Source organism: Peromyscus californicus, unplaced genomic scaffold (genome assembly GCF_007827085.1).
Source record: "Peromyscus californicus insignis strain IS unplaced genomic scaffold, ASM782708v3 Scaffold_20__1_contigs__length_68692818, whole genome shotgun sequence".
Taxonomy (NCBI): Eukaryota; Metazoa; Chordata; class Mammalia; order Rodentia; family Cricetidae; genus Peromyscus; species Peromyscus californicus.
The window spans coordinates 54358808-54384774 of record NW_026294503.1 but is presented as its reverse complement, the minus strand read 5'-3'; the positions used below and the strand labels follow the sequence as shown (position 1 = coordinate 54384774).

Sequence of the window (25967 nt, the reverse complement as noted above, 5' to 3'; positions counted from 1 at the left end):
GACACAGACCTCTAGCCTCTACATTCATGCATATTCACAAGCACGTAGTCCCTAAAATAATCTGCAACTTTTAATAGAACGTTTTTGGTTGTCTATGACAGAAATTAAGCTAGTTTCAAGGGGATGAAAGAAAATTATTGACATAATCAAAGAGTCAACAAGGTATCAGGTATGGCTGGATCAAGAGACTTAAGAGCATCAGGAAGCCAGCTATTTCCATCTCATGACTCAGATTTCTTTGGAGTTGATTTTATTCTGTGGTTACAGCTCCCTGAGGTGATGAAAAAGAGCCCAGCAGCTCTGGATGGCATGCCAATGGTTCAGAGAAGCTGTGAAAGTGATCCTATTCAGTGTACTAGTAAGAATTTTGGTGGTTCTGGGGACAGTGGGGGTCATTTGCTTTTGACATGCTAGACCAGTGGTGGTACTACATACCTGTAATATCAGGAGGCTGAGGCAAGAGGATCAGAAGAAGTTCAAGGGTATCCTTGTCTACATTGTGAGTTGGAGGCCAGCCTGGGCTACAAGAGAGCCTGTCTCAAATCATAACTAAAGACAACAAACAAAACGCAGAGTGGGACCAAATGCCCTTGTTCTCAGCACTTGAGAGCAAGAGACAGGTAGACCTTGCAGTTCCAGGATGATCTGGTCTACATGGTGAGTTTCCAGCCAGCCAGGGCTACACAAGTGAGACCTGTCTCAGAAACAAAACAGCAGCAGAAGGAAATGGGGAAGAGGAGGGTGGCTTCTTGCTCCTACAGTAAGAATTACATTTGGCCAGGGGACCATGCTCAGGTCACTTGACTCTTGTTATGTTACTTAATGTTGCCAAAACATCTGTTTCATACAGTGTTGGGAATCAGTCCTAGGGCTTCCTCATGTGTACTGAATTAAAGTGAAATCTCTAATGCTCATGACTAATTCTTGTTTTGTTTTTCATCACAGCACCCATCACTTTGTGCTATAAAATGTTTACATTCTTTTACTTCTTAAAAAATTTTCAATTTAAAGGCTAGAAAGTTGGCTAGGTGTTTAGGAACACTTGCTGCTCTTAGAAATGACCTGGGTTCAATTCCCAGAACTCACATGGCAGCTTACAATTGACTGTAACTCCAGTTCCAAGGGATCTGAGGCTTCCTCAGGCACAGCACACTCATAGTACACTTACGTACATGAAGGCCAAATATTCATAAATGCATGCATAAAAATAAATTATGTATGTATATATAATACATACAAAAATTTAAATACCTTAAAATTCCATTCACACACATAATTTTATTTTATTAAAGTATGTTTGTGTGTGTGTGTCTGTAGAGATGCAGAGTTAGAGGACTACTTTTTTTTTTTTTTTTTTTTTTTTGGTTTTTCGAGACAGGGTTTCTCTGTGTAGCTTTGTGCCTTTCCTGGAACTCACTTGGTAGCCCAGGCTGGCCTCGAACTCACAGAGATCCACCTGTCTCTGCCTTCCAAGTGCTGGGATTAAAGGCATGCGCCACCACCGCCCGGCTGAGGACTACTTTTGAGTATCACTTCTCTCCTTCCATTGTGGGTTCTGGGTACCAAATTCTGGTCATTGGCTTTTGGCACAAGCTCATAAAGCTTATTTTGCTGGATAAACCATCTCACTCACCATTTTTTACTTCTTGCAGTAGCATGTTTTAAGCCATCCAGGGTTACACAGAGAGACATTGTCTCAAAACAAAAATTCAGCAATCACAGGCATAGTGGTGCGCACCTGTATTACCAGCACTGAAGAGGTGAAGGTGGGAAGATCTGGAGTTCAAGCTAGCCTGCACTACAAGAGATATTCTCTCAAAAATAAGGAGAAACCCATCCACAGTATTTACCATTTACTGAAGTATTAAAACAGAAACAGAAGGAAAACATCATGTTCTTTCAAAAGGAAAAAGAAAATGCCAATGATCACCTTGTAACACTGCCCCATTACCATACTCTCTTGCCGGCTGATGAATAAGAATTTCTCTTGGGTTCTGCTTTCCCACATCAACCTTGACTCTGCCCCGCATGCATACCCATTTAGATTCCCAGACCTCAAAAGAAACTGTGGATTAAATGGCTGGAGAAGAGTAGGTAGGGTTAATGCAGCACATTTGGACAGAAACTGTGTTTGGCAAGTATCAAATGTCTTGAGTTTCTTTTTCTGGGCACCAGAGTTGACAACTTTATTTATGACCATGGAGATTATAAAATTGGTGCCATCTGGCCAGAGCTGTAACATCCCTGATGGCACAGATTTCCCATTCTTCTGTCAGCACAGCAAAACCAAAATAGTGGCACACATCTGCAGTCCCGCTGGGGAGATTGAAGCAGGAAGACCAGAAGGTCAAGGTCATCCTCAGCTGCACAGCAAGTCTGAGGCTGGAATACAGGAGGCCCGGGAGAGGGAAGGTGACATCGGAGTATAAACCCCTGATTTATTTTGTACTTGCGTCAATCTGTAAAGGCAGGTGACTGTGAACTACAGCTCTTAGGCTCTATTGCCACCTAGTGGTACACTGCTGTTATCTTGAGACCCTGTCATCCTCAAGGAGCTATTGCTGTAAAGAAACACCATGCCAAAGGAAACTTGGGGAAGAAAGGGTAAATTTTGCTTACATTTCCATACACATCAATCGCCAATTAAGAAAATGCCCTACAGCCTTGACTACAGCCCATTCTAATGAAGGCGTTTGTTCCCTCCTCTCAGATGACTTAGCTTTATGTCAAGTTGACATGAAACTAGTCACCACAGCACCTAAATGGGTAATCTTGTCCTCTTTTGTGGTAACTGCCATGGTGCCCCCATTTCAGTCTCTGCTTCTTCAGAGAGTCGAAGATCTCGTCCACACAACGGTTTTATGTCTTTCCTTTCTGTTGCTCAGAATATTACAGCAGCCATGCTTGTCCTGTTGAAAGGAAAATGGGATTCGAGTCAGTTTCACTGGGGAACCATTCACTATGTTGTAGACAAGTTATCCACACTCTCCGGCCTCAGTTACCTCCTATTTTGGATGAGAATAGTAACATCTGCCTTATAGAATTGTTACTATTAAATCAGTTAATATAAGACCTGGGGAGATGGTTCATTGGGTAAAGTGCTTGCCTCGAAAGCATGAACAGAGATTGGCAGCACCCACATAAAATGCTGAGCTTCAGGGTCAGCAAGAAAGCCTGTCTCAAAGAATAATATTGTGCACTGGAGAAATGGCTCATCAGAGAGAAGTGCTTGTCTTACAAGTCTTGTGAGCTGAGTTCAACCCCCCGGAACCCACAGAGAAAGCCATGTGCAGTGGTATACATCTGTAATGCCAGCACTTGCACAGCGAAATGGGAGACAGACACAGGAGGATCAGGCAGGAGCTTATGAGCCCGCTAGCCTGGAGTACACAACACAGCAGAAACAAGGGAAACATGGCAAAGAAGGTGGAAAGAGAGAGATCTAGTTCCTGAAAGAAGTTATTCTCTCTCTGTCTTAGTTAGGGTTTCTCTTGCTGTAAAGAGACACCATGGTCACAGCAACTCTTAGAAAGGGAAACATTTAATTGAGTTCACTTACAGTTCATTAGTTCAGTCCATTGTCATCATGGTACGACATGGTGGCATGCAAGCAGATGTGGTGCTGGAGAGGTAGCTGAGAGTTCTACATCTTGTGCAGGCAACAGGAAATGGTCTCCGACACTGGGCGTGGCTTGAGCATATATGAGACCTCAAAGCCCGCTTCCACAGTCACATGCTTCCTCCAACAAGGCCACACCTCCCAATAGTGCCACTCCCTTTGGGGCAATCTCTCTCTCTCTCTCTCTCTCTCTCTCTCTGTCACACACACACACACACACACACACACACACACACACACACACACACACACATGCAAGGCAGGGGATGGAAAGAAAGGGAGAGAGGGAGACAGAAAGGCAGAGAGAAAATAAGCAGCTAATAAACTTAAGCTCACAATAGTATCCAACACAAACATTAAATTGTTATAAACACTATAAATTTCTATCACATGCTTCCTATCACGATAGCAAGAGCATCAGTGCTTAAGTGGAAACCCAGGGGTTCAAGTACTTCATACTATTTTCTTTTTTTTTTCTTTTTTTTTTTTTAGTAAGGTCTCATGTATACCATGTCAGCAGCAACTCACTATATCGCTAAGGATGGCTGTTGTTTTTCATTAAATTCAGTAGCTGCCTCTTAAGCAACGGCTGTCCTAATTGGCAATTGCAACTCTGAAGGTACCAGTTGTGGTTTGGCCACACTGGCCTTAGCCAGGCGGGAATTCTGTTCCCTCAGGCACTGGCTCTATCACAGTGCTAACAGGAACTTTATCTAGATCTCTATCCCTCTATAAAACTTAGGACTCAAAGGTTGAGGTGAAATTCTGCTCACTCAGAGAGGATGAATAGCAAGTAGCTAACTTTCTCTCCTAATTCGCACTCCCCAAATACAGGGTGTCCTTCTGTTCAATCCCCACTTAAGAACCCTAGCTACACATGGTTCTTCTCCCTACCATTTCCTGTCAGCTAGTTGCTGACTCAGCCTCCTGACCCCAGATTAATTTTAATCAAACAAATGTAACACGTCTTTGCATCACTAAACAAATATTCCACAGCATAATCGAATGTAACACATCTTAAATTAGTATTCCACAACAGATGACCTTGAACTTCAAATCCTCCTGCCTTCATTGTGCACCACCGTGACCAGTTTTTGCAGTGCTGGGGATGAACCCCAAGGATTCAAGCATGCCAGACAAGCACACTTCCAAGATAATCTCCAGTCCATTTTCTCTTTTTGTTTTGAAAGGATTCTTCTATATAACCCAGGCTGGCTCCAAAACTCTCCGTCCTCCTACCACAGCTTCCTGAGGATTACAGATGTGCAGCACCATGCCCAGCACTAAATAACCAAAATTCACTTTATGATGTCACAGTGAAGCATTGTGATATAGTATTTGAAGATTGTGACGTCATAAGGAAACATCAAATGCTACAATGGGATTTTGCTTGTGTCAGAATAATGATTTATGATATCCCAGGTCAGCTTGGTAGTATAATGGTACACTGTGATGTCATAATTTAATATTGTGATGGCATAGTTCAGCATTGTTGTGCCATCATCACATGGTGATGACATGATGGGTCATTGTATTGACTCAGTGGAATAGGGTATTTTGACGGTACAATGCATATACGGTGATGCCCAGTGGCACATTGTGGAGCACTGTACTGTCACAGTGGACATTCTAGTGTCCATTGGGGCACTGTGAGATCACCTCACAAGAGCCCTGTGGTATCATAATATCACATGATGGTACAACGGAGCCTTGGATTATCTCACTTTACCTTTGTGACATAACAATGAGTCATGTGATGTCACATTCGAGTGTTGTTTTAACACAATGGTACAATGCAATTGCCTAACGCAATGCTGTGATGGCAAATGGGTAATACGATTCCACAATTCATTCTGTGGTGTGCCTGTTTAATTTTACATGCGTGAGTGTTTGCCTGTGTGTATGTCTATGAACCACATGTGTGCCGGGTGTACTCGGAGGCCAGAAGAGGGTGCTGGATCCCCTGGAACTGGAGTTACGGACCATTGTAAGCTATCATGTGGGTGACAGGCTAGAACCCAGGTCCTCCAGAAAAGCAAGAGCTCTTAACGTCTGAGCCATGGCTCTACCTTGTTTTATGTCAGATAAGTATAAATGCCCACCTTTTAGTTTTTGGAGATGTGAGGGTGTTTCTTGATATCCAAATCACCGGTAGGCATTGACCTGTTGATGTCTGTGGTGGTTAGAATAGGAATGGCCCCCATAGGCTCATATATTTAAAAGTTTGATCATTAGGGAATGGCACTACTTGTTAGGGATTAGGAGGTGTGGCTTTGTGGGAGGAGGTGTGGCCTTATTGGAGGAAGCGTATCACTAGAGGTGGGCTTTGGGGTTTCAAAAGCCCAAGCCAGTCCCAGAGTCTTTCTCTTCCTGCTGCCTTTGGATCGGGTGTAGAACTCTCAGCTCCTTTTCCAGCACCATGTCTGCCTGCACGCTGCTATGCTACCTACCATACTGATAATGGACTAAACCTCTGAAACTATAAGCAAGCCCCAATTAAATGCTTTCCTTTGCAAGACTTGCTGTCATCATTTTGTCTCTTCACAGCCATAGAACACTAACTTAGACGATGTCCATCTGTAAGACATTGTTTCTCATCGCAGTTAAGTACAGGTGTCGATCCCTGAACATGACCTCAATGAGTGTATGTCTCACTCAGAAGACTTAATAGCATGGTGTGTGTGCACAGATTTCCATGTGCTGTGGACAGAGGAGGACATCAGAAGTACATAAAGTGTATTGATGTTACTTTGTGAGTCATCTGTTAGATATCAAAAACCACATTATAGAGTTGAGAATATAGCTTGGTAGTAGAGTGCACAGGGCCTAGGTTCAAACCCCAGAATGGGGTGGGGTGGGGGAGGTGGTACCTAGCTGGAAGCAGATGCAGGAGGAGGGTGAGGAGCACAAGGTCATCCTCAATTACATAGTGAGCCTGGGCTACATGGGACTGTCTCAATAAATTAAAAAATGGGGCTAGGAAAATGACTCTATAAAGTACTTGTCACACAGCTTGAGGACCTAAGCTTGATCCTCAGAACTCATGTAAAAAAGACAGACTTGGTAGTACCCGCACCCCTCCATGAAGAAAGTGGGTCCCAGGGTCTTGTTGGCCAGCTCCATGAGAATCTGTCTCCAAAAGTCTGTTCTGTCCATGGCCTGTGTATGCCTCTCCTCCCCCAACATCACACATAAGGTGAAGTAATGGAAGAAGAAACAGTCTGGTTTACACACACACACACACACACACACACACACACACACACCATATACACAGCATACACACACACACCACACACACACACCATACACACACACACACACACACACACACACACACACACACCACACACACACACACACACACCTCACACACCAGACTTCATGGGCATTTAAGCTAGGACATTATGACTTAATTCCAAATTGTCTTCATTAGCTTAAACAAGCATTAAGAATCAAGTCTCTAACTGAAGCCAAGCCCTCAAGTGTCTAGTGTTTCTTGGTGACTGGGAACAGCTCCTCACATTCAGAACCTGTTCACCTTGGTCCTGAACTCGCTGCCAGGTCATCGAGCTGCCCTGTGTTAAGGTCTGAAATCAGGTTCACCAAGAACCTCGTCTCCAATGAGCGAGGTACTGAGTGGTAGAGGACACTTGAGCCCCTGATCTCTGCCTCTGCCTTCTGTACGTTCACACACAAGCATATACACTCACACCCCACAACTGGATGAAAGGATGCTTAATGGTGATTGCTAGGTATCGTCCTTGATGTTTGTTTCCTCCAAAGTTCCTAGGTTCTCCTTTCGCACAAATAAATTGTAGAAAGGTTTGTTGGTTGGCATTTGACTCCTGAACGCAATTCAATACTGCTGATACTGACTCATCCAGCCTACACTAGCCCACCACAGATTACCGGTGATGGGCGAAAACAAGTCATTTTGGACTCCACACCAGCACTTGAATGTGTGTATAAATCTGTGTCCACACTCGGTATTTGACCTCCAGTTTCAGCTGCCTGACTTTGAAGCCTGACAGACTCTTTTGGGTTCAATGTGCACCAATCACCACACAGATAGTTAAACACTGGCAGGAGCAAAAGGGATTTTTTTTTCTCCTTTCCCAATTAGATATTCACCTGGATACCCTGTGTCTGCACTCTTACTGGTTAGATGCGACCCTAGGCACAGCTGTCTGCCCTCTTTCTGATTGGCTGTGCTCCCCCTGGTGTTTATGATTTCCTGATTATCTGCCAGCCTGAATACAGGTGTCCTTGTTTTTCCTAATTAGTTGAAGCCCTGGCACAGGTGTTTTCAATTTCCTGATCACCTACAGCCCTGAGCGCAGGTGTCTGCAGTTTCCCTGATTAGCCACACTCCTGAACACGTGCTTTTGCTGTTCCAGATTAGCAGCCCTCAAGAGCACAGCTGTCTGCACTTCTCCTGACTAGGTGTGACCTGGGGCACAGGTGCACTGCTTTATGAGAACATACGTGATCACTCCTGTAATACTGAATCCATGCACAGTCCTTTGCCTGTATTTTCATGTGTGCTGCTTGACTGGGAGAAGGAGAGAGCGCAAGAGGAGAGAATGAGAGAGAGAGAGAGAGAGAGAGAGAGAGAGAGAGAGAGAGAGAGAGAGAGAGAACAGCAAGATTATATATGAGAAGAGGGATGGAGATCAGAGATACAGGAGTTGCAGAGAGGAGAGAGACACAGAGAGAGAGAGAAAGATGGAGAAAAGAGAGGTAGGAGGAGGGAGAGGAGAGAGAGAGGAGAGATGAGAGACACTAGAAGGAAAGAGAAGAGAGTGACAAGAGAAAGAATGGAGAAGAGAGAGAGAGAAGAGCAAACGAATGAGAGGAGGGAGAAGTGAGGTCAGGGGAGAGGAGAGAATGAACAATGAGTCAGAAGAGGGAGAGAGGAAAGAGAGAACAGAGTGAGGAGAGAGGGGAGACAGGAGGAAGTGAATGTGTGGAGAAAAAGAAGAGGAAACAGGGAGGGTAGATAGAAAAGGGAAAGGATGAGAGCAAACAGAGAGAAGAGGGATGAGATCAGAGAAAGAGGAGTGAGAATGACGAGAGAGGAGAAAGAATGTGAGGAGAGAGAGACAGAAGAGAGGTGAAATCAAACGAGGGAAGAGGGACAGAAAGTGATGAAAAAAGGAAGAGAGAACAAAGAGAAGAGAGAGATCAGAGGGAGGAGAGTGAGAGAGAAGAGAGCAAGGCAGAGAGGAGAGAGAGCGGGAGAGGAGGGAGAGGGGAGAATGGAGATAAAAAAGAGAATATAGTGAGGGCAGAAAGGAGGAGGGGGTAGAGACAGGAGGGAGAGGGGAGACACAGGAGAGCAAGAAGGCGAGAGACACGTTCACCATTTTATACATTACAGTAAGAGCATAGACCCGGGGGCCCAATTAAATAAGTCAGAAAAGCAGGGTTGCTCTCAGAGAAGAAGCAGCAGCCTCATTCCTCAACCAAGCAGAAGGAAAGACAGAGACAGGAAGTACTGGGACTGTGGAGACAGGAGGCACTGGGACTGTGGAGACAGGAAGTACTGGGACTGTGGAGACAGAAGGATCCCTATGGTTCACTTCTAGCCAATCTAACCAATGGGTAAGCTTCAGATAAAAGAGACCTTATGTCAAAAAACAAGCTGGAGAGTGAATGGAAAGATACTCAGTGTTGACCTCTGGTCTCCACACACATGCACTCATACCCAAACATACATATACACACAAAAATATATGAGAAGGAGTTAAAAAAAACAGAAATAGGGCAACTGTACAGATTTGGGTAAAAACCCATCATTTCTTCAGACTATGGACACATTGTGTGGTCCAGAATGACCAATAAAGCTCATAAGGATGCTGCTGTTTTTCTGCCCCATGTTGAGCACCAAAATGTTGTTGGCTGTTTTTGCTCTTGGGGGGGGTCACCACCCAGCTCCCAAATAAATCGCACATGGAGGCTTATTCTTAATTATAAATGCCAGGCATTAGCTTGGCTTGTTTCTTGCCAGCTTTTGTTAGCTTTAAATTATCCCATCTACCTTTTGCCTCTGGGCGTTGTTTCCTTTTCTTACTTCTGTATATCTTACTTTCACTCTTACTCCATGGCTGGCTGGGTGGCTGGGTGGCTGGCCTCTAACATCTTCCTCTCGTTGTTCTCTTCTCTTTCTTCTTTTCCTCCCAGGTTTCTCCTATTCTCTCTGCCAGCCACGCCTATCCTTTCTCCTGCCTTGCTATTGGCCATTCAGCTCTTTATTAGACCAAGCAGGTATTTTAGACAGGCACAGCAACACAGCTTCACAGAGTTAAACAAATGCTACATAAAAGAATGCAACACATCTTTGCATCATTAAATAAATGTCCCACAGCATAAACAAATATAACACACTTTAAAATAATATTCTACCACATACATTGTTTTTTTATGACAGCCTACTGAAGAAATGGAATGAGCAACTGAATGTGGGTTTTCTAAAATGGGGCATTAAAAGCCTTAAGAATGAGCTCATGTATTTCACAAGCATGCTAACACTCAGCATGAGTAGGAATCAAGAACTAACACTGCTACCGCCTTCTGTCAGAATTCTTTTTTATTTTATTTATTTTATTTTTATTTTTATTTTTTATTTTTCGAGACAGGGTTTCTCTGTGTAGTTTTGGTGCCTGTCCTGGATCTCGCTCTGTAGACCAGGCTGGCCTCGAACTCACAAAGATCTGCCTGGCTCTGCCTCCCAAGTGCTGGAATTAAAGGCGTGTGCCACCACTGCCCGGCTCTGTCAGAATTCTTAATGTGAACATGGGTTGTGGCTCCATTTATTTAATAAAATTGGCACTAACAATGAACACAACTAGCTGCTAGCCTGATCGTAAAAGTAGACCACCAGCTCAGCACCCTTGCAACCCTAACCTGAGAAAATGGGAGTGGCTAAGGGGGAAGTAGTTGCCAGATTAATATAGCCTGATCTTCATCAGCAGATTCTGAGCAACATATTCCCCCTGGCACAAACAAACAAGAGAGCTTTCGTGGAGAAAGAAAAAGTGTCAAAGCTTTGGCACGGAGCACAAAGGTGGTCCAGCAGCACTGTGTAGAAGGCATTTCTGTCCCAGCAGGAAGCGGAAGTCTTACTACCTCAAACACACAACAGTGCACCCCATTCAGTCATTAAGAACAGCGTAATCTACCATCATACGTATGAAAATGTCTCTTAGGGCAAGGCTGCTTAAGCTGGTGGGCTTCCCATAGCAAAAGTGGACCTTGCCAGGAAGAAAATAGTTTCTTTTATTCATTTATTTATTTATTCCTTTGTGTAGACAGTTTTTGTTTGCATGCCTGGTACCCACAACAGACAGTAAAAAGGTGTCAGGTCCCCTGGAACTGTAGTTACAGATGGTTGTGAGCCACCATGTGGGTGCTGGAAATGGAGCTCAGGTTCTCCAGAACAGCAGTCAGTGCTCTCAACAATTTATCCATCTCTCTAGCCCAAAGGAAATATAATTCCTTAACAGCCATCAAAAGGTCAGAGTTGGGCCAGGAGGAGTGATACACACCTGTAATCTTAGCTGAGGTAGAAGACTGTCATAAATTTGAGGCCATCCTGGACCATAGAGTGAGACAGTCTCAAAAAAAAATTGTTTTAAACTCACAGTTGAAAAAGCAATCTCTAACAAAAGACAGAATGCAGGACAACAACCAAGTAACTTAAAGTGGCCTTGAGGTCATAGAAGTCACACAGCCCCAGCGAATGAGGGTATCAATCCATCAACTTGAAGGACCACAACCCGCAAGTCCTGCCTAGTGCCCCCCACCTCTAATATTACAGGAGGCAAGTAGCCAAACAACAAGTATGATATTTACCAGACATCTAGAGTCATCCTTGACATCACACCTCCCTGGAATTTTACCTTTAAATATCTTTCAACCCCCAGCCTCGGGAAGTAGAACATGTCTGTCTCCCAGGACCCCAAAATACAGATCTGGTCATAGGCTCCTTCCCTTCATCTTCAAGGAGCATCCTGATCTCAGGATTAAAATGGAGATGCTATGGTGGCCAGGTGTTTCTTCCCACTCACTTGGAACAATTCTCCCCATCCCCCGAGAGCCTTTGGTTACAAAGGCTTTTTAGCCAAACTGTCCATGTATGCTATGTGTCATGCTCTGTTGTATCTCATCCAATCCTCCAACCTTCTCAGAAACTGTGATCACACAACCCTATCATTGTCCTAGGAGGGCCCAGTAGCAGCAGATTCGGGGAGTCCACAGCATTAAGGCCTGCTTTCCCAAATACCTGCCAGATAAACCCAGAACTGCTAGAACAGGGTGGGGCTCCTCTCCTAACTTCTGTTCACATAAGGCTGTCTAGGCCAAAGCTTCTTACATGGTTTCTTCTCATGGCCTCTTTCACCCCAGAAATTTTTAGGTATACTCAGGTATACAGGTATATAAAATAGGTACATGACTCAAACATTTACTGATAATAAATCATATAGAATTGTGTTTTAACTTTATTTTACAACAATTCTCTGATACACACATAAATTTTAACATTTAAGACAAAAAGCAAAATCTGGATGTGCTTGTTTAATTTTAGTTTTATTTAATAAGATATTAAGTCTTGGCTGAACTTTGGATATTCCATTTTTCATAGTTGATTTCACAGTTTAGATATTATGATCAATGCTAAGAATGTTGCTATAGCACAAAATGGCAGAAGTATGTTTGTCCTAATCCCAAGCCAAAATTTAGTCTTTTTTTTTTTTAATGAAACTCAAGTCAACCCAAAACCTCCCTCCTCTCACCACATGCACCAACCCAGGATCATGTCCACTCCTACCTCTAGCTATGCTCTCCCTTTTATCAACAATAAACTTTCCCCACCATACTTAGGAGCAGTCATCTCCTTCCTTTTTATTTCTTTCTTTCATTCAATTGCACGTTCAGAGACTTTATACAGTTACCAAATTTTTCCCCACAACCCACACATTCATATGACCGCATAAATAGAATACAGTGACAGACCACAGATGATGAAAGTCGAGAAACTTGCTTAGATGTATCCTATCAAGGGTATCACAACCTGTAGCAACCTGTTGCTGGTCAGATGCCTCTCTAACCTGCGGTTCCCACTCCCAACCCTGGCCAGTCGTCCAGTGCACCCACTCTGTGGTGCTCCGGGCCAGTGGACCAGATGTGCATGCATCCTTGGAAGGCGCCAGGCAGCCAGGCACTGCGCTAGCCAGCCCGCGCCCCAATGGGGTCCTTCGGGCCATTGCCGGACAGCCCAGCTCGGGGTCCTGGTGCGGTCGCGTAGCAGCGGCAGAGACGCGGCCAAGCCGCTACCGGAGTGCGGTCGCCTGTTAGCGGGTAAGCCGGCTGCCTTTGTGGTCCAGGGGCTGTGGTGGGCGAGCGCATCGGCGGTGTCCCGGGTCCCCCGAAGCCGAAGCGAGGACAGAGTGCCTGGAGAACCCGCCTGAGAGGTGGGGCGGAGGGAAGGCGGGGACCGGGCCGAGGCCCGACCGCAGTTCGCGAGTCCTTTAGGGGAGATGGTGGTTAGGCCTGGTGGGCGCCTAAAAACGTTTGTCACACGAAAGACAGTTTGCCCCCCTAGACCGTGAGGACAGTGACAGTCACTGAGGGGTTCCTTCGCGAATCGATAGATGGGGTTTGGCTTTCGAACGGACCACTCCCTTTGCAGGATGGAGGTAGAAGGGGGCAGAGTCCTCGCGATGCTCCTGCGTGAGCTGAGGCCGTGGCTGTGCGGAAGGAAATACAGTCAGCCGTGCCAACGCGGGACCCTGTTGTTGTTGTTGTTTTATGCCAGGCTAGTGCCCACGCCTGTGTCCTAGCCCTCACTGCAGCCAGTTGAGCCCGCTTCAGTGTCTGCTCGAGTTAATGATCAGTGAGTGCGAATTCCTGCCGCTGTGCCTTGGTGTAATTGCAGTACGCCCAGTTAGCGAAGAATCTGGATTGTTGTGCATTCCTGTTGTGCAGTTTTGTTTGCCGAGTCTTATTTGGGTGTGAAGCGAGTGGACCAGGCTAGAGATGGTGTTGCACACCAGTGTTGACGTTGAGTGGTAGTGCTGTCTTGTACTTACGGAAATATGAGGAGTGTGAGTTTGTACAGAACTAAAGTACTGTTTATGTTTAACATGTAACATTCCTATATGCCCTAGTCTCCTATTTACAAACCTAATGAGCAGTTAAAGATCAGAGTTCAGGCAGTGAAGGACAAAATCTTGGTGTGGGTGTGGTTTGTATCATCTACATTTAAGAAACGGTTGAAACTACTAGAGCAGCATTTCTCAACCTGGGGGTCATGACCCCTACGGAGGTCAAACGACCTGTTCGTAGGGGTCTCCTCAGAACATCGGAAAACAGAGGTATTTGCATTACAATTCATAACAGTCGCAATATTACAATTATGAAGTAGCCATGAAAATAATGTTACGGTTGGGGTTCACCACATCATGAGGAACTGTATTAAAGGGTCACAGCCTTAGGAAGGTTGAGAACCACCGTCCTGGAGGTTAAAAATAACACCTGCAAAAAAAGTTTTGAGGAATACCAAGGTGACGGGAGTGTGAGGGAGCTACTGATGTCAGCAAGGTGGAAAGGGAAGGTGGGTCGAGAGTGTGGGCCAGGCACCATAGATTGTGTGGTTAGTGTCATCTCAATTTTACCCGATATCAGCCTTACCATGTGACTTAGGCACTGTTTGCTGTAGTTTGTTGCTTTGCATTTTACAAGTAAGAAAACTTGTATGTGGAACTTGTATATCTAGTATGGAAGGTAGGAGGGGAGGTGTGGCCCGAGCACACCTGCAACAGGAAATGACGGGAGAATCTAGAGGCAAAGCTCCAGCCCTAAGACTCAGCAGATGGTGGCCAGGTTGTCAGGGTGGGTGTCTTTGGGCGTGCGCCATTGGCTGTTCAGGAAAAAAAAAGAAAGTAGATTTAGTTGAAGGGAATAGATTTAGTTGAAGGGAGATCTCATCTCTAATGGTGGCCTCTTGTTGACTTTTCCAGACAGTGACAAGACTCCAAGGCTGGCTCTTGTCTACGGCCAGGAGCTAATGGCAGGGGACAGAAGCAAGCATTGTGAGCTGGACCAAGAAAAATATGATGCTCATGACAACGTGAAGATCATCTGTCTGGGAGACAGCGCGGTGGGCAAGTCCAAGTATGTTGGGAGATTAGGGAAGAGAAAACGATCCCAGAGTGGATTGATTAGAAAAGTCCTCCAGAGATGAAGAGTGTGGTTTCTATGAGCTGGTGAGGGGGAGCCTCGACTGGAGCCCAAGTGTGTGTGGCTGAAGAACAGCCTCATGTCTTTAACCATATTTATGAGGAAATGGGAAAGAGTCGAAGGGACAGAAATCAGGGAGTTTTCTGAGACCTGATGGAAGTGGTAGAGTGGGTCACCCTGGGAATGGCTGGAACAGTACAGAGTGCGGAAGTGGAAATGTTACTACATGTGTGAGGTCGAAGGATGGCTGGAGTGGGACAGTGGGAATGGAGAGAGGAATGTGACCAGTAGAATAAAAGTGGTAAAGATGCTTTCTTGGAGGGACTCCCTGAGTTGAAAGCACAGATAGCAACGATGATTGGCTGTGATGGTGTTGAAGGATTATTCTTCCTTCTTCAGTGCCTGCCTGTGCAGGTGTAGAACTCTCCACCTGGAGAGCCGAAGAGAGGTTCTGCAGTCCTTTTGGCTTATCTCCATTGGGCATCCTACCTCTCACCCATTTGGGGTGAGGAGGTGAGGGTGCATGCCCATTTCTGCCTTCAAGGAATGAGGATAGAGTTGTTCCTCCGTAAATGTCTGATTTAGTCTTCCACCCCACCAGTTCCCAGATCACCTCACATTGTACTTCAGACTCAGCTGTGAGGAGTTCCTAGAGGCCTTGCTAGTTTTAGGCCAGCTTCATGGATCCACATTCATTTCTCCACCTTACATTAAACTCCTCTGTCATATTTTACAATTGCTTTAACCTCAACAACATCCCATACAATTAAAGTAAGGATATGGAAGATTACCCTTGTCCACACTTGAATTTAGAACTGCTACAGGAGCTCGGCGGTGGTGGCGCACGCCTTTAATCCCAGCACTTGGAAGGCAGAGACAGGCAGATCTCTGTGAGTTCGAGGCCAGCCTGGGCTACAAAGTGAGTTCAAGGAAAGGTGCAAAGCTACACAGAGAAACCCTGTCTCAAACCCCCCCCCCAAAAAAAAAGAACTGCCACAGGAAACCAACGTGGCAGGCAAGGGGAGACCAGATTGTTGACTTAATAACTGATAGACCTTTAGAGAAATGGAACTGGAGAGAAGCCCAAGGAGCACCTCCTCGGTCAGCTTTAGCCTAACTTAATGCAGTTTAAAAACAAACTAAGTTGTTAACAGACCATCAGAAGACTAACACAGTTCTGGCCTCTAGGACATTTTTTTTTTTTTTTTTTTTTTTTTGAGCTGAGGATCGAACCCAGGGCCTTGTGCTTGCTAGGCAAGTGCTCTACCACTGAGCTAAATCCCCAACCCTTAGGACATTTTGAAGACAAGTAGTTCCCAGCCCCTTTCAGACCTCAAGCAGAATGTTAGAGAGACCATGGTAGAATCTGTCTAGAGGAAGCTGGTAGGGAAGAAAACCTCATTTCAGTTTCAATGGGACTCAAGAATTCTCCGCCAGTTTTCAGTATTTCTAGGCCCCAAGGCCCTTCTCCCAGGTGGTTCTAGACTACATCATGTTGACCTTTGAAATTAACAATCATAAGAGTGTTAAAATCTATTTGTTTGTTTTTATTTAAAACGTATATACGCTGTTATATAAATCATATATGTGTATGATTTTAATATCTTTCCAGGAGGTGGGAGGTTTGTTGTTTTCTTCTTTGTTTAGATTTACTGTATGGTCTGACTGGGAGTCAGTGGCTGTGAGAGCAAGAAAAGGTTTCAAGGCTATCCTGTGGCTCCAAAATGTATACTAAGTGAAGCGTGTTAGCTGTGCTCACCGTCAAGTGTTCAGATACAGGCTGGGCACCAGTGCCCTGCTGGGACGTTGGAAGCTAGCAGTAGACTAAGGATTCACACACTGCTGTGCTGCATACTCTGTTCTGGTTGATAGAGGCGTTAAAGGACATCCACTAGTGTTTCTGTTGGGGTTCTGTACAGGACAGAGAGGGATGGAAGAGTACAAGCTGGGTGGAACGTCTTTCCTATTACAGAGTCGCCTTCCTGCTCAGGTGACATCTGAGCAAAGCCTTAAGGAATGACAGAGTCTTGAAAATAACTATTGATTGAAGAATAGTCTTCTTGGCCTCAGTTTCCCCTGCATAGACAGGGATAATTCTATGTATAACAGTGTATGAGATGGAAATAATAGATCAGAGAGCCTCATGCAAATTGACCCCTAGAGTGACACCAGCAGTTTGGTTGTGTGGGCTTGGTAATGGTGATTCCCATGGTGCAGGCTTGACTAGAAACTGTGGCTGAAAGTTCACAAGACCTAGAAAGTCTCAGGTAGCTTCGAAGTTGTCAGACAAAGGGTGATAAAGCAGGGACAAGAAGATAGAGATGCTACGTGACCTGTGACCTCACACATTTCCCTTACAGACTCATGGAGAGGTTTCTCATGGATGGATTGTATCCTTAAAGACTTGAAATGTCCTTCGTTCCTGTGGCTTTTCCCACTCTCGTGCATCATAACCTCCAGTCCGCCCCTTTAGAGCAGCAGCCCAGGAAACACTCGTGGGCTTGCTTCACACCAGTTCCTCACTGGCTGACCCAAACTGCATCATATAATCCAGGCTGTTACGTCCAGAGTTTACTTATATTGGGGTTTCTACCAGGGAGGCAGGAAGAGTAGTGGACAGTACTTAGTCTGTATCAAAAGCCTGGATGCAAATCTTACCTCCTTCTTAGTAGTTCTGACTGTGGGAAAATCATTTCACCTCTTTCCTGAGAGCCTAACACGTCTTTGGTAGGAATAAGCTTTAAAAATGTGGGGTGTCAGCTTTTCCCTCATCCTGTGCACTGTCCCGTTGTACAGATTTGGAGTAAGGAGCTGTAACTGAGACTTCTTAAAGTTCCCTAAGTGGACCCCTGAGGGCTGCGTGCAAGAAGTGCAGGACCTATAACCCTCTCCCCTGACCTTACCCCCAGAGCCCCCACAGACTCAGACCTCAGTCACTCAGTCTATACCAAGGACCGCTCGTCTTGCTTCAGCTTCGCCCATTAAACTGTCCACCATATTTCACCTTGAGAGATGCTGTTCCCTAGGTATTCTGTCAGTGTTTCGCACACAAGTAACTTCAGTTTGTAAATACTTTGTCAACTGCCTGGCCTGTGGGTGGTTTTTACTGTGGGACAACCATGATGCTCTAGCCTATCAGAACTCTGTCCATGAAAGACTCAAAGTATCCACAGTTACATCTTCCAGCATCATGACACCACTTAAGACAACTTTTCTGTAAAATCCTGCTCCATATTACCTCACACTTAGGTATCCAGGACATTCTCCAGGCCCTGTCTTAGACCTTGTGCCACTGAAGCTGGATCTGTCTGTCGTAGGATTCATTTAACTTGAAATCTAACTTCTTTATAGGGAAGACAGAGTCAGGGGGATAGCCACAAATTTGAGGCCACCCTGAGCTATATTGGAAAAACTGTCTCAACAAAAAGAGCACCAGGCATGGTGGCACACGCCTTTAATCCCAGCATTCAAGAGGCAGAGGCAGGTGGATCTCTGTGAGTTTGAGGCCAGCCTGGTCTATATAGTGAGTTCCAGGCTAGCCAGGACTACAGAGTGAGACCTGTCTCAAAAGATTAAGAAAAGCTAAGTAAGGAGGGGGCCCATTCTCTCACACAGACGCCCCTTTCCCCATTCCCTTGCCTCTTTTTATTCACCTTTGCTCCTTAACCTGCATCCAGTCAGCCACAGCAACTGTCCACATATGCTCTGACTCTGTATAAACACACGGCCACAGTAGACGGCAAGACCATCCTTGTGGGTGAGCAGCATGGGCCCCCAGGCCACGCTGAGTGGGGGGTGAGGGTGGTAGGAAAGGAGGCTCATGGGAGAGTGAAGAAGAAAAATGGGAAGTCAGAGCATTTATGGAGGCACACAGGACGTACAGTCTCCTAACACCCAGGCCAGGACTAGTGTGCAGGCCAGGATGTAGAAAAGCAGACACTGGAAGACTGTTCTGCCAGAGGGAAAAGGAGTGCAGATACCTTTGACAGGGAGTAGACTTCCCCATTGCCGGGATTATCATTCAGCCAGTATCAAGAAATATATCTGTGGCCTGACCACTTCTCAAATATAGGACATGACCTTCCCATGGGGTCACTAGGCCACATATCCTGACTGTCCACCATCTGTGGAAACTTCCGTCTTGGGGCCCCATATCTTCAGTGTAGGGACAAAGGGCACCTACGTTCTCCCTTCTGGGACTCTCATCTGCACTGTCCTTCCTTCCTTCTGGGTCTGGGTCTTCCTACACATAACACTGCATACACACCTCACAATACATGCATGTTTCTGCATAGAGACCTGCATGGAAATGCTTGGGGCATGTGGGGGGTCTCTCTGCCCTCCAACTCCCCATCCCCATTGGGCAGACAGAACTGTGTTCATGTTGCAGACTTCTGGGATACGGCAGGCCAGGAGCGGTTCCAGAGCATGCATGCCTCCTACTACCACAAGGCTCACGCCTGCATCATGGTATGAAACCAGCGGGGTGGTTAAAAAAAAATGGTGCTAGGCAGTTTGGGCCCAAGGGGTAAGGAGACAAGGGGCTCATCAGTCCTGAGCCCCACTACCAAATAAAGATATATAGGAGAGGGTTCAAAGCCACCCAGGCGCTTCTAAAAAAGAATATGCCAGAGGAACTGCCCTCAGATGGGGGCAGATAAAAGAAAGGCAAAGAAGCTGGGCTCCTGTAGCCATTGTAGTGTCCAAAGAAAACATGGCTGAGACAAAGCCGTAGCTGGTTACTGATGGAGCACACCCACAGTGAAACTTCAAGACTACCCTCAGCCATTACCCACTGCTTCTGAAAGACCTTTCCCTCTCAGACCAGCCCTCGCCTCCCTCCCAAGCACTCACTATACTATCTAGGATAGTTACCATGGGTTCCCCCAATAATGGATGGCTTCAGGTAATAGACAGCACAAAAGTCCCCAAAAGTTGGTGTGCACAGAGCTCAAGTGAGATTGAAACTCTGTTTCCTGGGAGTTCCTGCTTCCCAGCTCCCGGGCTCATTTTCTAGGCCACCGCTCTTATATGCTTTGAAGAAATGTGTTTTTCTTTTAATCCATGGAGAAAACATTCTCATGAATACCATGCTAAGCATCTGTGGCATGAGTCAATAGACTATTTAAGGTTTGATTCAGTTTGGCTTGGATTGGGTTTGGTACTAGGGAATAAACCCGGACTTTGTGCATACTTAATGTGTGTTCTAAGGAGCTGAACCCCAGTCCCATAGTCTAGTTGTCTGAATTATGAACCCTAGGGATTGTCACCAAGTGAGAACACTTTGTCAGTAAGAGCTGGTGTGGAATGGCAGCTAGAAGTCAAGGTTGGGTGCCAAAAGAGAACCAGGTAGGAGCTGATTGGGTTGGTGACAGCTCTATAAGTCACTCTGGCTCTAATCACAAAGGAAGGAAGCAGGTGCTGCATCTCTGATAAGAACACACGGGCTGGATAAGTTGACACCACTGCTGTAAGTCTGCCTACAAAACGTTAAGTTTGCCCTGGCATTTTATAGCATTTGACACCACCTAACCCATCTAGCCCTACCTCCTACGATACACATACCACTGCTCTCATTATGAATGGGTACCATCTCATCCATAAGGAGTAGCACAGGGGGATACAGAGAGGCTGATCCATTCTTCTCACCATCCCCCAACTGCTCTTCCTTCTGCAGTTTATACTCATTCAATGAAAATGTTGCTTGTGATCAGTCTCTTCTTAGTTGCCAGCATCTCCATCAGCCTCCTCTGATGGTTTAGAGTTGCTCTTTCCTGTCTACATGCACAGGACTCTTGACTACTTGTGGTACATAGACTGATAGTGGTGTGCACATAAAGGCCACCTGGAGGAGCTTGTCAGCTAGTGAATGAGGACAGTGAGGGGGTCACAGAAAGGACTCATCACCTCTTCTTCCACAGTCCCTTAAGCACAAAAGCCCTTGAGAACCTAAAAATTCTTAATTCTAATAACCCAGGGTACTAAATATAAAAGATGGTGAAATAAGGCAAATGGAGCAATGTAACCCCAGAAATCACACACACACACACACACACACACACACACACACACACACACACACCGAGTTGGGGGCGGGGGCATCAGCCATTTTAGTTTCAGTCCTGCTCTGGCATTTGGTATTTGAGCTTACCTCTTTTCTATCTGGGGCTGACTTCACCTGTGGTGTGTGCCCATTGGTTTCTCATGGCCCTCTTCTGGTGCTGGTCTGAGTTTACATACACCTATTTGGGTGCGTGTTGTCTGGAACTGATAAAGTACTTTGACACATCTAAACTGTCTTTTACCCTCCGTAGGTATTTGATGTCCAGAGGAAAATCACCTATAAGAACCTGGGTACCTGGTATGCAGAACTTCGGGAATTCAGGCCGGAGATCCCATGCATCCTGGTGGCCAATAAAATTGATGGTGGGGCCACCCCTGCACCTGGGTGACAGTAATTCCTGGGGACCCAGCCTCACACATTTCCTTCTTTCCAAGGATGGGTAGCCTTCAGTCATTTTTCATTCCCAAGATACTCCCTTCCCAGTGGGGATGCCAGCAGCAAAACCTGCCCTCCCAAGACACAGATCTCTGTCAACTGACTGCCCCTTCCCTGCTTCCTAGCACAGAGCCTCCACTGACCCTCCTTCCAAACTCTCCCCTTTCCCTGGGTGGACGGGCCAATGCCCTGCTTCTTTCTGCAGCAGACATACAGATGACTCAAAAGAACTTCAGTTTCGCTAAGAAGTTTTCCCTGCCCCTGTATTTCGTCTCAGCTGCCGATGGTACCAATGTTGTGAAGGTAATGGCAAACGAGAGGCGGTCTGCCGAAGTGGCTTATGGGTCCTGGAGTTCCAGGGAGGAGGGAAGGGAAAGGAGGAAAACAAGGACAGTGGGTGGCTGGATGCAGCAGAGAGGACCACATTTGGTGAGCCAGAGTCCACTGACTGTGGGATCAGGGTGATGAGAAGGCACAGTGAAGATTATAAGGTGGTCCAAGACCCTGCCCACTGCTCTACTTCTGCCATTTCTGCCTCACCTTCAGCTCTTCAATGATGCGATTCGATTAGCTGTGGCTTACAAGGAAAGTTCCCAGGACTTCATGGATGAGGTTTTACAGGAGCTTGAGGTAAGTCAGGCCCAGTTTCAGGTACGATAGAAAAAGTAGATGATTTCTTCAGAGATGTAAACGCATAATCCAGCAGACGAGTCTTGCCTGCCTTTGCTACCACTCAATGCCTTAGAACTGTAATTGGACAAATGCAGGATCAGCCCTCACCTATGACCTTGTTCACAGAACTTCAAGTTGGAGCAGAAAGAGGAGGATACACCAGACCGAGAGCACAGTGGCATGGTCAAGAGCCCATCTCCTTCTTAATCAAGAGGACACCCACACGTGGCTGAGTAGGGGTATCAGGGAGCCATTTGGAATGCCCAACATCTCTGGAGAACCTCTCCAGGCTACCCCTGCTCAACTTCCTGCAAACCCACTGTTCTGTGGTCCATGATGAGGTCAACACAAACACACTAGATAGGCATGATATCCCACCAACTTCCTACAGCAGGATGAGGGATCCATGTCTTTCGAATCTCCCCACCCCACCAGCAGCCTGGCAGTGTAGAATCAGTGAACATGCTCATGTTTTCTTCATGTAATGTTGTCTTTCATCCCAAACTGACCTCAGGGATTCTCCTTGCTGCTGACAGGACTGCTGACCCCTAACTACGCTGTGTCCTGCAGAATCTGTGACCTCTGTCCCTTTGCCCTCTGAGTCTCCCAACCAACTTTTTCAACAATATTTGGACAGACGACTGTTGATTCCAGATTTTTTTAGTGCTGTTTCAGGAGCTGTTCTAGGTCAGGTTGAGAACACAGGAACAGGACTCTGTTGCAGTCACATGAAAACACGCCAAGTCTAGCCATATCTGGTCATATCCGCACATTACTATTGCCCACCACGTGAACAACAGCTTCTTTTGAAGCCTCCATCTCAGGGTAGAAAGTGTTCCTCCACTTGTCTAGCATCTTCTGTGGGTGGCAGGAAATGGCATGGGAAGAGCTGCCCTGCTTCCTGCAGCTTGCTAGCCTGCACTTACGATTGTCTTCAGCATCATTTCCATTGTCTTTATTATTTTGTTTGTATTGTTTCCTTTTGTACAATAAAGATTAAATTTCATAAACATTAAGTGTCTTAGTTACTTTTCTGTTGCTGTGACAAAACACCATGATCAAGGCAACTTAGAGAAGAAAGCGTTTAATGAGGATGAGTTTCAGAGGGTGAGTCCAGGGCCATCATGCTGGGGAGCACGGCAGCAGACGGAAGGCATGGAGCTGGGGCAGTAGCTGAGAGTTTACATTTGACCCACAAGTACAAGGCAGAAAGAACCAATGGAAATGGTGAGTGGTCTTTTGAAGCCTCAGAGGCCCATCCCTAGTGACACACCTCCTCCAAGGCCACACCTCCTCCAAGGCCACACCTGCTAATCCTTCCTAACAGTTCCACCAACTGGGGACCAAGCATTCACACATGAACTAATGGGAGTCATTCTCATTCAAACCACCACACTAAGTATCTTTGTGTACTTTGTGGTCTGAAATATACAAAGAAAAACATCAACCATACTGGTGAAGGAAGACTGCCTTGATCTGCTGCCATGCTGTAGCCCAAGTCTTGATTGACTACAGGAGACCATTTCAGTGGAATTTATTGTTTGTGTGTTCTTTAAGTAAATATTGATTTAAGATCTCAGCCACAAGTGTGTTTCCCCTTTAAGTAAAATGATACATGTTCAACTTCGACTTCTGATCAGGGATTTTCAGGAATGCATTACTCAGATGAGGTAAGATTTCTAGAACAAAAATAAAAACTTGTTGCTGAGCATGGTGGAACATGCCTTTAATCCCAGCACTCAGGAGGCAGAAGCAGGTGGATCTCTGAGTTCAAGTCCAGCTTGGTCTACATAATGAATTCCAGGCTATCCAGAGCTATAGAGTGAAACTCTTCCTAAAAAGAAAAAAAAATAATTACTGTAAATGATTAATAAGCTGGGTGGGTGGGTAGGTGTGTATGTGTGTGTTGCACATGTGTGTGTTGCTATTTTGGGCATTGAACGCAGGACCTCATGAGCTAGCTAAGTGCTCTACCACTGAACTCCATTCTAATCCAGTAACTATTTCTTTTTATGTAAATAGCTTTGTTGAGGTAGACTTCATGTACTAAAAAAAATGTACCAGTATTGATTTCACATAGTTGAAAGCAGAGCCTGAGAGGCAGTTTTTAGATGGCCTATTGGGGCTGTTTTCTCCGACGAGGGAGGGGAGGACTGAGGGTTTGATCTTGGCTAGAGGCCAACTTTACTACCATCCCCAATCCCAACTCTGAAGGACAAACTGTCCCAGATTTGGTCCTGCCTGAAGACCAGAGGACTGTCAGCAATTGCATGAGGCCCAGGAGACAGCTTGTATCCTCCAGGGCCAAGTGGCTCCTGCTTTAGCTCAGACACTTCTCTGGGGAAAGTGCCTTTATCCACTAGCACTGGAGTTGGGGTCAGGAGGCTCATAAGGTACCAACTACTACACACCAGCTGTCATCAGACTACGTCTTGGTAAGTTTTAGGGGGTCCATTGTCATGCTTTATGATTTAGCTGGTTTTTGAAGGGACCAAATTAAAGAGACTAAATAGGGACATAATGTCTGAGATGAAATTCACATGACTAACCATTCAGTGCATTTCATAATCACATGTGGTATACCTGCCAATTCTGTGTGGTTCCATCACTCCAGAGTGAAATCCTTACCAATGAGAAACCTGTGTTCTGTCTCTGTGGATTTGTTAATTCTGAATATTTCATATAAGTAAAAACATACACTATGTGACGTTTTGTATCTAACTTCTTCCACTTTCATCCAGAGCAGAGTGTAGTGGTGTGCCTTTAATCCCAGCACTTGGGAGGCAGAGGACTCACTACATGGTGAGTCCCAGGACTATAGAGAGAGACCGTGCCTCAGATATAGATAGATAGATAGATAGATAGATAGATAGATAGATAGATAGATAGATAGATACAGAGAGAGAGAGATTCATCTATGCATCATGTACTTTGTTTCTTTTATGGCTGAATCATGTTCCAAAATGTATATATTAGACAATTTAATTGTTCATTCACTGATAAATATTTTCAATTTTTATCTATTGAGAATACCATGGAGCCAGGTGTGGAGGCACACACCTTTAATCCTAGTACTCAAGAGTCAGACACAAGCAGATCACTGTGAATGATCAAGGCCAGGCTGGTTCATATAGTGAGTTCCAGAATAGCCATGGCTATACTGTGAGCCCTTGTCTCAAAACTTAAACAAAAATTGCAAATTTTATCACAAGTAGATCAGTATAATCTGAGGAATTTTAGTCAACTATTATCATCAAATATATATCACCCTGAAGTCCCATTCTCCACAGACCTTATATAATTTATTCAGACCTTCCATGACTTGGCTTTAAACTTCAATGGTTTTGTACTCTCTGTGCTTTGAATGAGAATGGCCTCCACAGGCTCATGTATTTGAAAGCTTGGTAGTTGGTAGAACTATTTGGAAAGGGTTAGGTGTGGCCTCATTAGAGGAGATGGGTCACCAGAAGCAGGTTTTGATATTTCAAAAGCCCAGTTACCCCTCTCTCTGTCTGCCTCCTGCTTGACAAAAAGGGATATAAGCTCTCAGTTACGGGCCCGCCATGCCTGCCTGCCTGCTGCCATGCTCCCTACTATGACGGTCCTGAACTCACTGTCTTAGTCACTGTGGCTGTGATGAAACCATGACCAAAGGAACTTGGAGAGGAAAGGGTTTATTTGGCTTATGCTTCCACATCACTGTTCATCAGTGAAGGAAAGGAAGTCAAGAAGGGCAGGAACCTGGAGGCAGGAGCTGATTCGGAAACCATGGAAGGGTGCTGCTTACTGGCTTGCTCCTTATGACTTGCTCAGCCTGCTTTCTTATAAAACCCAGGGCCACCAGCCTAGGGATGGCCCCACCCACAATGGGCGAGGCTCTCCCCCATCAATAACTATTTAAGAAAATGCCCACCTGCTGGATCTTATGGAGGC

General features: G+C 45.6%; 1 protein-coding gene and 1 long non-coding RNA gene across 6 annotated transcripts; one reads left to right on the top strand and one right to left on the bottom strand.

Moving 5' to 3' along the window:
• Positions 1–1838: 1838 nt before the first annotated feature.
• Positions 1839–12730, bottom strand: LOC128116964 (uncharacterized). Its single transcript, XR_008220643.1, has 3 exons — positions 12638–12730; positions 3560–3816; positions 1839–2909 (listed from the first exon to the last, which is right to left on the bottom strand). It is a non-coding gene; the product is annotated as an uncharacterized LOC128116964 (long non-coding RNA).
• On the top strand, positions 12216–23050 carry Rabl2b (RAB, member of RAS oncogene family like 2B). 5 transcript variants are annotated; one of them, XM_052748667.1, is made up of 9 exons: positions 12216–12982; positions 14644–14797; positions 17224–17253; positions 18541–18620; positions 19254–19333; positions 21178–21289; positions 21571–21665; positions 21909–21992; positions 22161–23050. In XM_052748667.1, the coding sequence occupies exons 1-9, from the start codon at positions 12670–12672 to the stop codon at positions 22239–22241; spliced, it is 1029 nt and encodes a 342-aa protein (XP_052604627.1). In that variant the 5' UTR covers positions 12216–12669; the 3' UTR covers positions 22242–23050. The 5 variants fall into 5 exon arrangements, with proteins under 5 accessions (XP_052604627.1, XP_052604626.1, XP_052604629.1 ...); XM_052748666.1 differs by having other exon boundaries at positions 12225–12982; positions 21568–21665; XM_052748669.1 differs by lacking the exon at positions 12216–12982 and adding an exon at positions 13075–13095 and having other exon boundaries at positions 21568–21665.
• The last annotated feature ends 2917 nt before the right edge of the window (positions 23051–25967 follow it).